This window comes from Mustela putorius, unplaced genomic scaffold, assembly GCF_011764305.1.
Source record: "Mustela putorius furo isolate JIRA1106 unplaced genomic scaffold, ASM1176430v1.1 tig00003901_pilon_pilon_pilon, whole genome shotgun sequence".
Classification (NCBI taxonomy): Eukaryota; Metazoa; Chordata; class Mammalia; order Carnivora; family Mustelidae; genus Mustela; species Mustela putorius.
Window position 1 is genome coordinate 4,785,102 of NW_025422049.1, and position 12,483 is coordinate 4,797,584.

Below are 12,483 nucleotides of genomic sequence, written 5' to 3' on the forward strand. Positions count from 1 at the left end.
AGTGAGCACAAGCAGAGGAGTGGTGGGCAAATGGAGAGGGAAAAGCAGGCTCTTGTAGGGCAAGACGCTTAACCGACTGAGCCACCCAGGTGCCCCCAAAATGTTATTTATTGAAGCTGAATGAGGAATACCATGGAGCTAACTATAACTTCCTTTCTACTTTTTATACGAAAGTTTGAAAATTTCTGTTAAGAGAAAGCTTTTTAAAAATATTTTATTTATATATTTGACAGAGAGAGATCACAAGTAAGCAGAGAGGCAGGCAGAGAGAGAGAGAGGAGGAAGCAGTCTCCCCACTGAGCAGAGAACCCGATGTAGGGCTCGATCCCAGGACTCTGAGATCATAACCTGAGCCAAAGGCAGAGGCTTTAACCCACTGAACCACCCAGGTGCCCCAAGAGAAAGCTTTTAAAAAAAAAAATCTTTGGTGCCCTCTCTTGGGCTTGAATTTCAAGAGAAAGTTTGAAAATTCACATCTTTATCAATATTCATTGGAAGTATAGTTGACATGAAGAAAGGTAGGCTGCATTTTAATTTCTTGCTCATGATTTGTTATGGTGACTAATATTATCTCTTGGGAGAAACAGGCCAATCTTTGTGGGGAGAGGGTAAAATAGTTCGTGTTTTTATACATTTTAAAAACAGGCTTTTCATGTACTTACAGATTTTTATAAATTAATATGAAAACAGACGTCTTTTTTCTTTTAACAGGACATGACTTGATGTGTACCTTAATGCCAGGCCCAATAGCAGAAAATATATTTTAGGTTTCATTTTAGTATTTTTAAGAGGGCTATTTTATTTTTTCTAAGAAAGTAAAATAAATACAAAGGAATAAGATGTCATTTTAAAGAATAGTACTTTATTGAATAAGTTTATTCACAGAAAAATAAGCTTTAATCTAAGTTGACTGCCAGATTATACAATGGAAAGCTATTTTCTTTGTTTTCCATATTGATGGAAAGGTTTCTACTAAATGAAAAAAGTCATAAAATTATATTCACAAATATAGCACTCTATCTGAAAACATTTCACGATTATTCACAGCACTATTACAATGACATAAGAATCCGTCATTCTGTCAGATTAAATATTAACAGTAATGAAAAAAATGCAAAATCTTCTAACCAAAAGTACATTAAAGCCTTTATTACATCAAATCGAAAAACGCGTATTTGTTAGTAAATATAGGGAAAATGACAAAATATACTTATATAGTAATTTTAAATGTTGCATTAATGATACACAATAAGAATGTAGGAAATGCCAAAAAAAATCTCTATGCATATCTGCAAATATCAGTCTTCAAAATAGAATCTTACCACCCAAAACATTAACGTAGTATTGTACAATTTGAAGATTCATGTATTTAAGATTGTCCTACTGTATTAGTCATAAAGTGTCATTTAATATGTAGTGAAAGTTATGTTATAAAAGAAAGAATAGTTGAAAAAATAAACATTTGAGACCTCCCAGGAGAGGTAACTTGAAGTTTTTCACCTTCAAACCATGTGTCAGTCTGGGCTGCCACTAATTAGCTAGATAGCTTTGAATAAATCATTCACCTGTGAGCCTCAGTTGTCTCACCTGTAAAATGAAGGGGAAGAATCAGATACTCCTCTAAGGTCACTTCTAGCTCCGACACTCTAGGATTCTAGTATGCCACTAGTGAAATTCACATTGTGCTAAGTGAGTAAGAGTCAAATTGACACTGATGATGAAAGCAGGAATAAGCCAATTGTTTCTATTAGGAAAACTCACTGAATTCAATAAAAATAGTTAAGTTTTTAAAAGAGGAACTTAAATATTTTTAAGGACCTGACCTATTTATTATAATTTACATCTTAACTTTGAGAGCTGCCAAAAAAAGATGAGTAAGAGTCACCGAAAGAGTTATCATCTAAGTCTTAGCCCAAATTTCCAGAGTCAAGGCAAACCCCTGAAGGGTTCGAGAGTGTGCTGGGAAGGGAATGAACATTTGTATCAAGTATCTGACATCCAGGGTCTTCTGGAACTCTCCTCTGATTTTATAAGATAGTTATTATTCTTATTTCAGAGATAAAGAAATAGCTCTCTCTTTTTAAAAGCAGACTTGGCTAAAAATAACTACAACTGTCAACAATCCCCTCCTGTTTTCTTATTTCTCTAGTGGAAGCGAAAAACCTACCCCATTTGTCCCACTCCTCCACCCTTTCCCCTCATACTCAACCCCCGGGGAATCAGGAAATAAAACAATGATTTGGGCCTAAAGAGTACAATACACGCACCTAATGCTGCGGTGGTAGTCTCCATTCAGAGTTCAAAATACCAGTTTTATCCACTCAAATAAATGCAGGAAAAAAAAAAGCCTACCAAAATTTAAATAATGTAACCACAAAAACAAAAGATCATAGTTAGGCAGGGCCAAATCCCATTATATACACCCATCACACACACCCTACCCCATCTTAGCCCTTAACCAAAGGGGGGAAAAAAACCCCAAGAAACCCAAACCTAGCAGGAAAGGCAATACAAAGCTGTTAATTAATAAACTGGAGTTTAGTACTTTATAAACATGAAACCCATTTTTCAAAAATTAAAACAAGGCTTTTGACTGGCACACCAAATTATTATGAATAAAGAGAACTACTTATTACCAAACAACCTGACTCTTCACATGACTAAAATGTAGTAAAATAGGTGGTGACTTGGAAATCTTTAAAGTGAACTTTCTAACAGAAAAGGAATGTCTACATGTAGATACGAAGAACTATTTTGGGAAAGGGGGAGGCGCAGATTTGGATCTGGTTATATTTTGACCTTGCAAGTAATCATTTTTTGCACAACTAGATGGAAAGGATCCAGTGCTTTTTATAGTGAGAACACAGACAAACACTGGTAAGTCTTTAAAAAAATGTGATTAGAAGTTGGAGTGCTGAGTGATTTCAGAACCTGAAGCAACAGCATTTCTAAACAATTCTTAAAATAAACTTGTTATCCACATCAGCTTCATGCATTACATTTCACAACTCATGGGGAGAAAAAAGGTCTTTCTTAACTCTAAACATTCAAGTTTTAAAAGAAGAGTTTTAATGAACTGAGGCTCCCAGAACAGGAAAAGCCTTATGTTAAAATAATTCAGTCGTTGGCCAACAACTAGATTGAATTAACTACCTGACTTGGAGCTGACATGTTCTGGAAAACACATTTAAGAACCTTTAACACTTTTCTCCCCTTGTAATTTAAATTCAAAGCATAGACTATATAAGTAAAAGTTAACTTAATGAACATTTAACTAAACCTAAGTGGAAGTGCAAAGGTTTACACCATAAAACAAGACATCCCCCCCAACCAGGGAGGTCATTATTTAATTTGAAAAGTTCTCATTTAAATTCACAATGCTTTAAATGACTGTCACTTAAAACAGTCATCCACAGAGGTGAGGAGAACATGACAATATTCTTTCTCATAGAAAATACAATGAAAATAGGATTTTTAAGTTTCACCCTCAAATGTTTCTCTGCAGTAAAATGCTTCACTCACCTCTATTGACAGGTTGGTTTAAGAATCTTTTAAGCAAACCCTGGGTGTTGTATGAAGCACTTTTAAACTTCTATTTTTTAATCTCTATTGACTCTTATTCAAGTTTTATTTTCTTTTTAATATTTAAACAAGTATTCTCATTTTCTTGTCAATATTTTGTAATTTCCAAGAGATTTTAAGGATCTTGAGAGAACATTTATTTCAGAAGTACCTACTACTATTACTAGTCAAGGAAACAAAACAATTTAGGTAAAGACTTGACATTTTGTCTTATATACATCTTAATTATGCAAACAGTAAAAACGCACATGAAACTTTAAGATACAAGATGATATGAGAATCTCAACATGGAAAGCTGTCACTATAACTACAAGCAGTGTACAAACATGCTTCTACTTTTTCCTACATAAGCTGACAGATGTTTAAAATACTGGGTTAACAAAGATCTTTTAGTAAAGTGACTTAGGCAGGCTTAAACTAGCAAGGATTAAGGATGAATCCTTACTAATTAATTGGAAGATCTGAGACATATTTTATATTTCATTTTACAAAATCAGGAATATTTATTTTGAAACAAGAGAAGACATGGTCTACCTGTCAGAAAACTACCACTCAGAAATATTTTTCATCCACAAAAGCAGGAAAACAAAAAAACATTTAAATTTCACATTGGCACCAAAAAGGTTAACTGCTCTGCCTTCTTGGATTAGAAAAACTAAAGCTGAGCAATAAGTAGTTTTGCAGGCGTTTGAACATGCCTAAGCCTTTAAATCAGTAAAATACTTTCTAAAAATTCTGATTACAAAATTAATACATACTTACAAAAATCCAAACAGAACAAAATGAAAAAAGTAGAAAGTGAAAGGCCCCTGCAACACCCCCCCCCCCTGCTCTGGGCCCTACCCTCCCCCCACCAAGAGAAACCACACTTAACAGTTTGGTGCTTTATCGATCCAAATCTTTTGTTCTATACATATACAAAACACACACACCTTCATCTGACTCATTCTATACACAGTGTTTTGCCACTTCAGCCTACACTTAATATATCTTTGACATCTTTCCATGTCAGTACATGTTGGCTAGACGGTATTCTATCCTTAAATACCCTTTTAACAATGGCAAAATAATTTTTTACAATCACCCATCCAAGCACGTGTGTCTAATTTTAAAACAGAATGGACAAAATACTAAAACACAAAGACAAACATCTAAAAATAATCTCTATCTTTCCACCAGTGTGGAACAGTTCATTCCTTTTCACACAAAACAAATTATGTGATTGGGGAGATTAACTCTAATCTCCACGTTTACAAAGAATGCTCCATTTGTTAAGCCTCTATGAAAAGAATGAAAAATTCAGCTGATTAATTCACTTACACTTAGAAACTAAGTTAGTGTACTACAAATACACATTGTGATCAGTTATACAGTATGATGCTTCTTAGTCTAGAAGAGTGAAAAAAAGGATATACAATATATCTAATATTTCCCCAAATCCAGAAATTCAAATTTTAGATTATGAACTAGAACACTGTAGTTTACATTTTGTCTACTTGGTAGCAAATGCTAATGGCATTCAATGCTGATTACTTAAAGTCAGTTCACATCACACACTCAATCAGGGTAATGACAAGAACATAATGCGCCGAACTGTAGAGTTAGATTAAGACATAAAATTTTTTAAGACATAAAAATTTTTTGCTTGAAAGTAATGACTGTGTAGCACATGGGACATTTGTCAACTGCTTCAGCACATTGTTTACAAGTGACCAGATGTCCACAAGGAATGAAAACCACGGCAATATTTCTATCCATACAGATTTTGCAAAGCTTTTCCTCTTGCAGGAGCCTTAGCTGCTCTTCAGCACTAATCTCTGCACAAAGAGAAAAGAAATGTGTTAATTTTTACTTTCTTAGTTGTTGAAATGTACTGAAACAATGAGAACCCCTACTGTGTGCCAGGTGCTAGGCGAGGGCCGGGAGATAGGACAACTCACACACGAAGTCTGCTCTCAAGCAGCTCGTGGGCTAGAGAAGGACGTGAGCTGAGGCTATGGAGAGAAGCACAAAGCACAAAGCGGCAATTGCTAGGGGCCCCTGGGTGGCTCAGTGGGTTAAAGCCTCTGCCTTCGGCTCAGGTCATGATCCCAGGGTCCTGGGATCGAGTCCTGCATCGGGCTCTCTGCGTGGCAGGGAGCCTGCTTCTCTTCCCCTCTCTCTGTCTGCCTCTCTGCCTACTTGTGATCTCTGTCTGTCAAATAAATAAATAAAATCTTAAAAAAAAAAACAAAGTGGTAAGTGCTATAATCAAGTCATGTACAAAGTGCTCGGGGATGAGATGAGAGAACCAGTTCTTCTGTTCAGATGAAGTGGGAAAAGCTTCTCAGGTTGGCAGCTGCAGGGTGTGGGGGACGGGGAAAGAGGTGGAGTGACATTTAAACATGGCCAACAACTTGCCAGGCGGAGAAGCCAGGATTAGGTAAAATGAAGTGACGTATGGAAAGGGCACGACTTACTCCAGAAATGGAGGGATGGATGTGAGGGACACTTCTGAAGTGGGACTACTAGGATTTGGTGACTGACTACATGTGAGGGATAAGGAAAAAGAGGAACCAGAGTTGATTTTAAGATTTCTAGTGTGGCTACAAGGGGATGGTGATGCCAAAAGGAAATATTGGTTTGGCATTTTTCAAGTTGTTTTGGAGGTGTCTGCAGGGCATCTGTATATAAATGTCATTGGACAGCCACGTCTTGAGATCAGAAGTTAGGGCTAGAAAAAGAGATTTGGGTAACATCAGCATGTAGGTGGCACTAAAGTACTTGTTTAATTCAGCCTTTCCCAAACTAGGTTTTGAGGTGTTAACAAATACATCACAAAAATGTGTTTCGTGGTCAAACAAAACAATAATGGCAGGGGTACTTGGGTGACTCAACTGGTTAAGTGTCCCACTCTTGATCTCAGCTCAGATCTCGATTTCATGGTTGTGAATTCAAGCCCTGTGCTGGGCTCCACACTACACGTGGAGTCTACTTTAAAAAAAAAAAAAAAAAAAAAAAAAAAGAACTATAATGACAACAACCAACAATGGCAGCAGTTAATAGTAACATAGCACTTATTATTACGTGCCAGGCACTATTCTAAAGGCATTACATATTTTAACAATCTTTGTAGACCAGTGGTTTCCAAATGTGGCCTCACGTGAGAATCACTTGGGGCATTTTTTAAAAAAAATGTATTTATCTATTTCTGAGAGTGGGGGAGGGGCAGCAGGAGGGAATCTTCAGACTCCCCACTGAGTGGGGAGCCACTCTGGGGCTCCATCACAGGACCCATGAGATCATGATCTGAGTCAAAACCAAGAGTTGGATGCTTAACTGAGCAACTTGGTCGCACTTGGGCATTTTTTAAAATGATCGACTGCTATGCCCCATTTACTAAATCTAAACTTTCTGGGTATTTTTGTTGTTGTTGTTCCAAAATTAAAATATGCAAAATAAAGAAGATATGGTTTTATACAACAACAACAACAATTTCTGGAATTACACACACTGGCTTGGGAACCAATGCTATGAAGTACAGGTCATATCCCCTCATCTCCCCTGTAAGTACAGTACAGTGCATATCCCCTCTTAGAAAGTCACATTTAACTACAGAGTTCCTTTTTTTTAAATTTTTGCTCCCTTTTCATGGCATCCCCTTTAACATCCTGGGGAACACTGTTTGTTTGTTTGTTTTTTTAAGATATTTATTTATTTATTTGACAGAGATCACAAGCAGGCAGAGAGCTCGAGGGAAGCAGGCTCCCCAGAGAGCCCAATGCGATTTCAGGCTTGATGCTACACCCTGAGATCATGACCTGAGTCAAAGGCAGAGGCTTAACCCACTGAGACACCCAGGTGCCCCAGAACACTGTTTGAAAACAAGTTTGGGAAACAGTGGTTGAGTTTTGTTCAACAAATATTTACTGAACACTTAACTAGGTTTTAGGAACTTGAGATACAACAACTAGCAAATACAAAGGCCCTAGGCCCCTCATCGTTCATAAACAAGTGAGAAACACAAGTAGACAGGAAATTATAATAGAAGGTAATGATAAGGGTAATTGCAATATATTATAAAGAACACAGGAAAGGTGTAAATGTGCATGTACACATAAACAGAAGGCCTCTTGGAAGAAATTATAGTTAAACTGTGTCCTAGAAGAGGAGGAGGAGTTAACTAGGAAAGATGGAGGGGGGACCCTGGGGGACAGAGGCAGTGGGAGAAGAGTGTTCTGGGCAGAGGAAACGGTACAGGCAGGCTCCAAGGGGAGAGACAGAACCAGGACTACAAGTACACGGATAAGCCTTGGGGAGACACAGCATGACTTGAGGCTACAGAATATCAGCAGATGCCCCACCATGGAAGACTTGGGAACCCACCTAAAGGAGTTTGGACTTGATCCTAAGGGTCCTGGGGGCCAGTAAAGGGTATTAACCTGGAGAGAGATAGCAGGAGATTTGTGCTTTGGAAAGGTATGCCTGACCAGGGTGGAGAGGAAGTATTATTTAATCTCTTTCTTCTTAAAAAGCAACCTCATGGCATAATCAAAACTGTAAGCTCCTGTAAGCTCAAACGTGGACTGCACCGGAGATAAGATAAAGCACCCATCCTCAAGAAGCTTCGTCTGAGGTGCTGGACAGAAAAGGAAAACCATAACAATGTTACGAATGCTCTCATAGCAGCACACATAGAGAAGAGGGAGCTCCGGACTCTAATGTGGGTAACTGGGGAAAGCTTCAGAGAATGACCTCTAAGGGGAACCTTGAAGGATGAGTTCACAAGATGGATTTAGGGGACTGGGGGTGGAGTGGGGAATAAGACTAGGTACACAGACAGGGAAAAGGCAGATGGGGTGCAAGTAACAATGGAATTAAAGAGATGGCACTCTACACTGATTTGTCTCCTATGAAAGCATTTAACCAAGAAAGTTAGAATCAAGTACATACGCATGATGCCCCATAAGGAGGAAAATAATTAAGAAATTTACACATGGGAGTGCCTGGGTGGCTCAGTGGGTTAAGCCTCTTAGCGTCCTAGGATGGAGCCCTGCATCAGACTCTCTCTGCTCAGCAGGGAGCCTGCTTCTCCCTCTATCTCTGCCTGCCTCTCTGCCTACTTGTGATCTGTCAAATAAATAAATATGATCTTTAAAAAAAAAGAAATTTATTCATGACTTTTAGATGTGATGCTCCAATGAGTAAAAATGAACACTGGACCTAGAAGAGTCAAGTTTAATGGAGACAGAAAGCACAATGGCGATTATTGGGCTGGGGGAGGAGGAATAAGGATGTGTTGTTTAATGGGGACAGTTTCAGTTGTTTAAATAAGAAGAGTTGTGGAGACTGGCTGCACAACTGTCAATGTACTTAACACTACTGAACTGTTCACTTTAAACATTTTTTTTAAAGATTTTATTTATTTGACAGACAGAGATCACAAGTAGGCAGAGAGGCAGGCAGAGAGAGAGAGAGGAGGAAGCAGGCTCCCTGCCGAGCAGAGAGCCCCATGCGGGGCTCGATCCCAGGACCCTGAGATCATGACCTGAGCCGAAAGCAGAGGTTTCAGCCACTGAGCCACCCAGGCGCCCCTAAACATTTTTTTTTTTTAAAGAGGAACACTGGACCACCTGTCAGGAAAACTGATTTTTATTCTCAACTCGCTGAGTGATCATTGCCAACACCACATCTATACTTCAGTTTTCTTACTGAAGTCATGAAAGTTTTTTTAAAAAAAGATTTTATTTATTTATTTGACAGAAAAAAATCACAAGCAGGCAGAGAGGCAGGCAGAGAGAGAGAGAGAGAGGAGGAAGCAGGCTCCCTGCTGAGCAGAGAGCCCGATGTGGGACTCGATCCCAGGACCCTGAGATCATGACCTGAGCTGAAGGCAGAGGCTTTAACCCACTGAACCACCCAGGTGCCCCTAAGTAATGAAAGTTTTTATATGATCTTTCAGGTTCATTTTGGTTCTGATGATTTGTGATTCTGTTTTACAGAGCACAGTGGAATGAAATGCCAGGCCTACCAAACACTGTTACTGATTTTTCCTACCTTATTTCAGCCTTATGTACAGCAACTTACTTGACATGGTGAGGTTCTGACCATAGATTTCACCCCCTGAGACTAATAGTTTACCTCTGACAATTTTATTTCACTCAAATCTTCCGGTAGCTATTGGATTCTACATCCTTTACTATGGTACCTTTCCCCTTACACTGTCTTTCCTTTCTTTAGTATTTAATTAATTAATTTATTTGAGAAAGAGATAGAGAGTACATAAGCAAGTGGAGGAACAGAGGGAGAGAAACAGGAAGACTCCACACTAAGCACAGAGCCTGATGCTGGGCTCAATCCTACGACCCCGAGCCATGACCTGAGCCGAAATCAAGAGTCAGATGCTTAACCACCTGTGCCACCCAGGCACCCCCTCTTTTTTAAAAGATTTTATTTATTCATTTGAGAGACAGAGAGAAAGCAAGAGTTGGGGGGGGAGAGGAAGACTTCCCTGCTAAACTAGGAGCCCAATGTGGGACTAGATCCCATGACCTGGAGATCATCACCTGAGCTGAAGCCATACACTTAACCACCCGAGCCACCTAGGTATCCCCAACTTTTAAAAAAATTATTTGAGAGTGACCACGTGAGTGGGAGGGAGGTGAGAGGGAGAAAGAATCTCAAGCAGACTGGCCACTGAGCACAGCACCCAATGAGGGGCTCAATCCCACAACCCTGAGATTGACCAACCCTAAGCTGAAATCAAGAGTCGGATGCTTAACCGACTGGGCTACCCAGGTGCCCCAGCACACTATGTAACCTTTAAAAAGAAATAAATATACTATCATATACTATTTTTAGAAGATCATTTACTGGGCTATTCTCTGTCACATAGCCATTGGGATAAAGTTAGTACTGAATCTAGGATTTCTCAGTAAGCAACAGTAACAGTGTAGTTTTTCTAATAACTTCTACCCACTTTACCTCAGTTAGGCCCATCTTCTCTTCTGGATAGAATTAAGAGTCTTAGCGCCAGTCTTTACTCATCAGCCCTTGGTAAGAGGAATAGGCAGTAGCCCTGGTGTGAGAAGATAGCCTGTATCAGTTAACCTCCCTCTCAATTTAATGAGACCAAGGAGACAACTGATGAATTCCAACTCCTGCTTCTGAAGGCTGCCATTTGCTCAGGCCTTCCTTCCCACACCATCCTAGTTTGTAGGCTCTCTGGTAACAAGAATGCCCATCGACTCCTGTTGGGTAGAAAACAGACACTCCCTAAAGTACTCTGCCCCTTGTTCTCTTCCTATTGCAACCCACTAAATCATCCTGTTGCTGACAATACCTTTAGGTATAAAAACACCTTATTGTCAAACTTGAGTTGTGGTTTAGATGCGAAAAATGATACGGTCACTTGTATTTCTATTGTAGTAGAAAGATGACCAAGTCAGTGGTTCATTTTACCACTGCCAGGATAAGTGAAGCTATTACTGGTTTTATTTTTTTTTTAAGGCTTTATTTATTTGAGAGAGAGAGAGAGAACATAAGAGGAGAGAAGGTCAGTGAGAGAAGCAGACTCCCCACCAAGCAGGGAGCCCAATACAGTAGTTGATCCCTGGACTCCAGGATCATGACCTGAGGCAAAGGCAGTTACTTAACCAACTGAGCCACCCAGGCGCCTCTATTACAGGTTTTAAACAAATGCCTATTTAGGAAAAGAACAGTATGCTTTCTGTTGAATGTTTTATATCAACCGATATAACTTAAAAAAATCACTATTATACTGTTTTGTGACCAATTAATTATCTGAATGTTTTAGAAGCTCTGGAATTAACTTAAAGATCAAAAGGGTGTATTCATATTTTAATTTTTATTTTTTTTAAGTAAAGCCTACACTCAATGTGGAGCTTGAACTTATAACCCCGAGATTAAGAGTCACCAGCTCGGGGCGCCTGGGTGGCTCAGTGGCTGGGCCGCTGCCTTTGGCTCAGGTCATGGTCTCGGGGTCCTGGGATCCAGCCCTGCATCGGGCTCTCTGCTCAGCAGGGAGCCTGCTTCCTCCTCTCTCTCTGCCTACTTGTGATCTCTCTCTGTCAAATAAATAAATAAAATCTTAAAAAAAAAAAAAGAGTCACCAGCTCTTCTGACTGGGCCAGCCAGGAGTTCCAAAAGGGTCTTTAATGTAAAAAAAAAAGTAAACTTTTAGATTTATTAGCACTGGGAGAATTTTCAACCTTTGCGAGAGGTGGTCAAGAGCTCAAAGAATAATGACTATAACAACGTACCTCAGTACCCAAAATTATTCATAGTTTGAAATGGACTCATAGTTTGCCAAGCAAACATCAAAGAGTTGCTTTCATCCTTTTTTAAAAAAAAGATTTTATTTATTTATTTAACAGAGATCACAAGTAGGCAGAGAGAGACAGGGTTGGGGAGGGGGGCGGAAAATGCAGGCTCTCTGCTGGGCAGAGAGCCTGATGCGGGGCTCGATCCCAGGAACCTGAGATCATGACCTGAGCCAAAGACAGAGGCTTAACCCACTGAACTACCCAGGTACCCCGAGTTGCTTTCATCCTTAAAGAAGGAACTTATATTTTTTTAAAAGATTTTATGTATTTATTTGTCAGACAGAGATCACAAGTAGGCAGAGAGACAGGCAGAAAGAGAGGGGGAAGCAGGCTCGCTGCTGAGCAGAGAGCCCCATGCGGGGCTCGACCCCAGGACCCTGGGATCATAACCTGAGCTGAAGGCAGAGGCTTTAACCCACTGAGCCACTCAGGCACCCCAGGAACTTACATTTTTTACCTTTTACTGCATAAACAACAAAATGGCAGTTCTACCGGGATGGGGCTGCTCTGGCTGAATAGGCTCTTGCACCTCTTGTTCCTAAAAGGAGTTTATATGCTTCCCTTGCACATTATTTAA

General features: G+C 39.5%; 1 protein-coding gene across 5 annotated transcripts in view; it reads right to left on the reverse strand.

Moving 5' to 3' along the window:
- Positions 1-842: 842 nt before the first annotated feature.
- Positions 843-12,483, reverse strand: part of LOC101671154 (X-linked inhibitor of apoptosis) — a 59,689-nt gene continuing 48,048 nt past the window's right edge. For 4 of the 5 annotated variants that reach the window (XM_004762028.3, XM_013061229.2, XM_004762030.3 and 1 more), the window contains one exon: positions 843-5,399. In XM_004762028.3, coding sequence (XP_004762085.1) covers positions 5,206-5,399 — 194 coding nt within the window. In that variant the 3' untranslated portion in view covers positions 843-5,205. Of the gene's footprint in view, positions 5,400-10,545; positions 10,640-12,483 lie in introns of all 5 variants that reach the window. The other variant, XR_006603035.1, reaches the window with a different exon arrangement.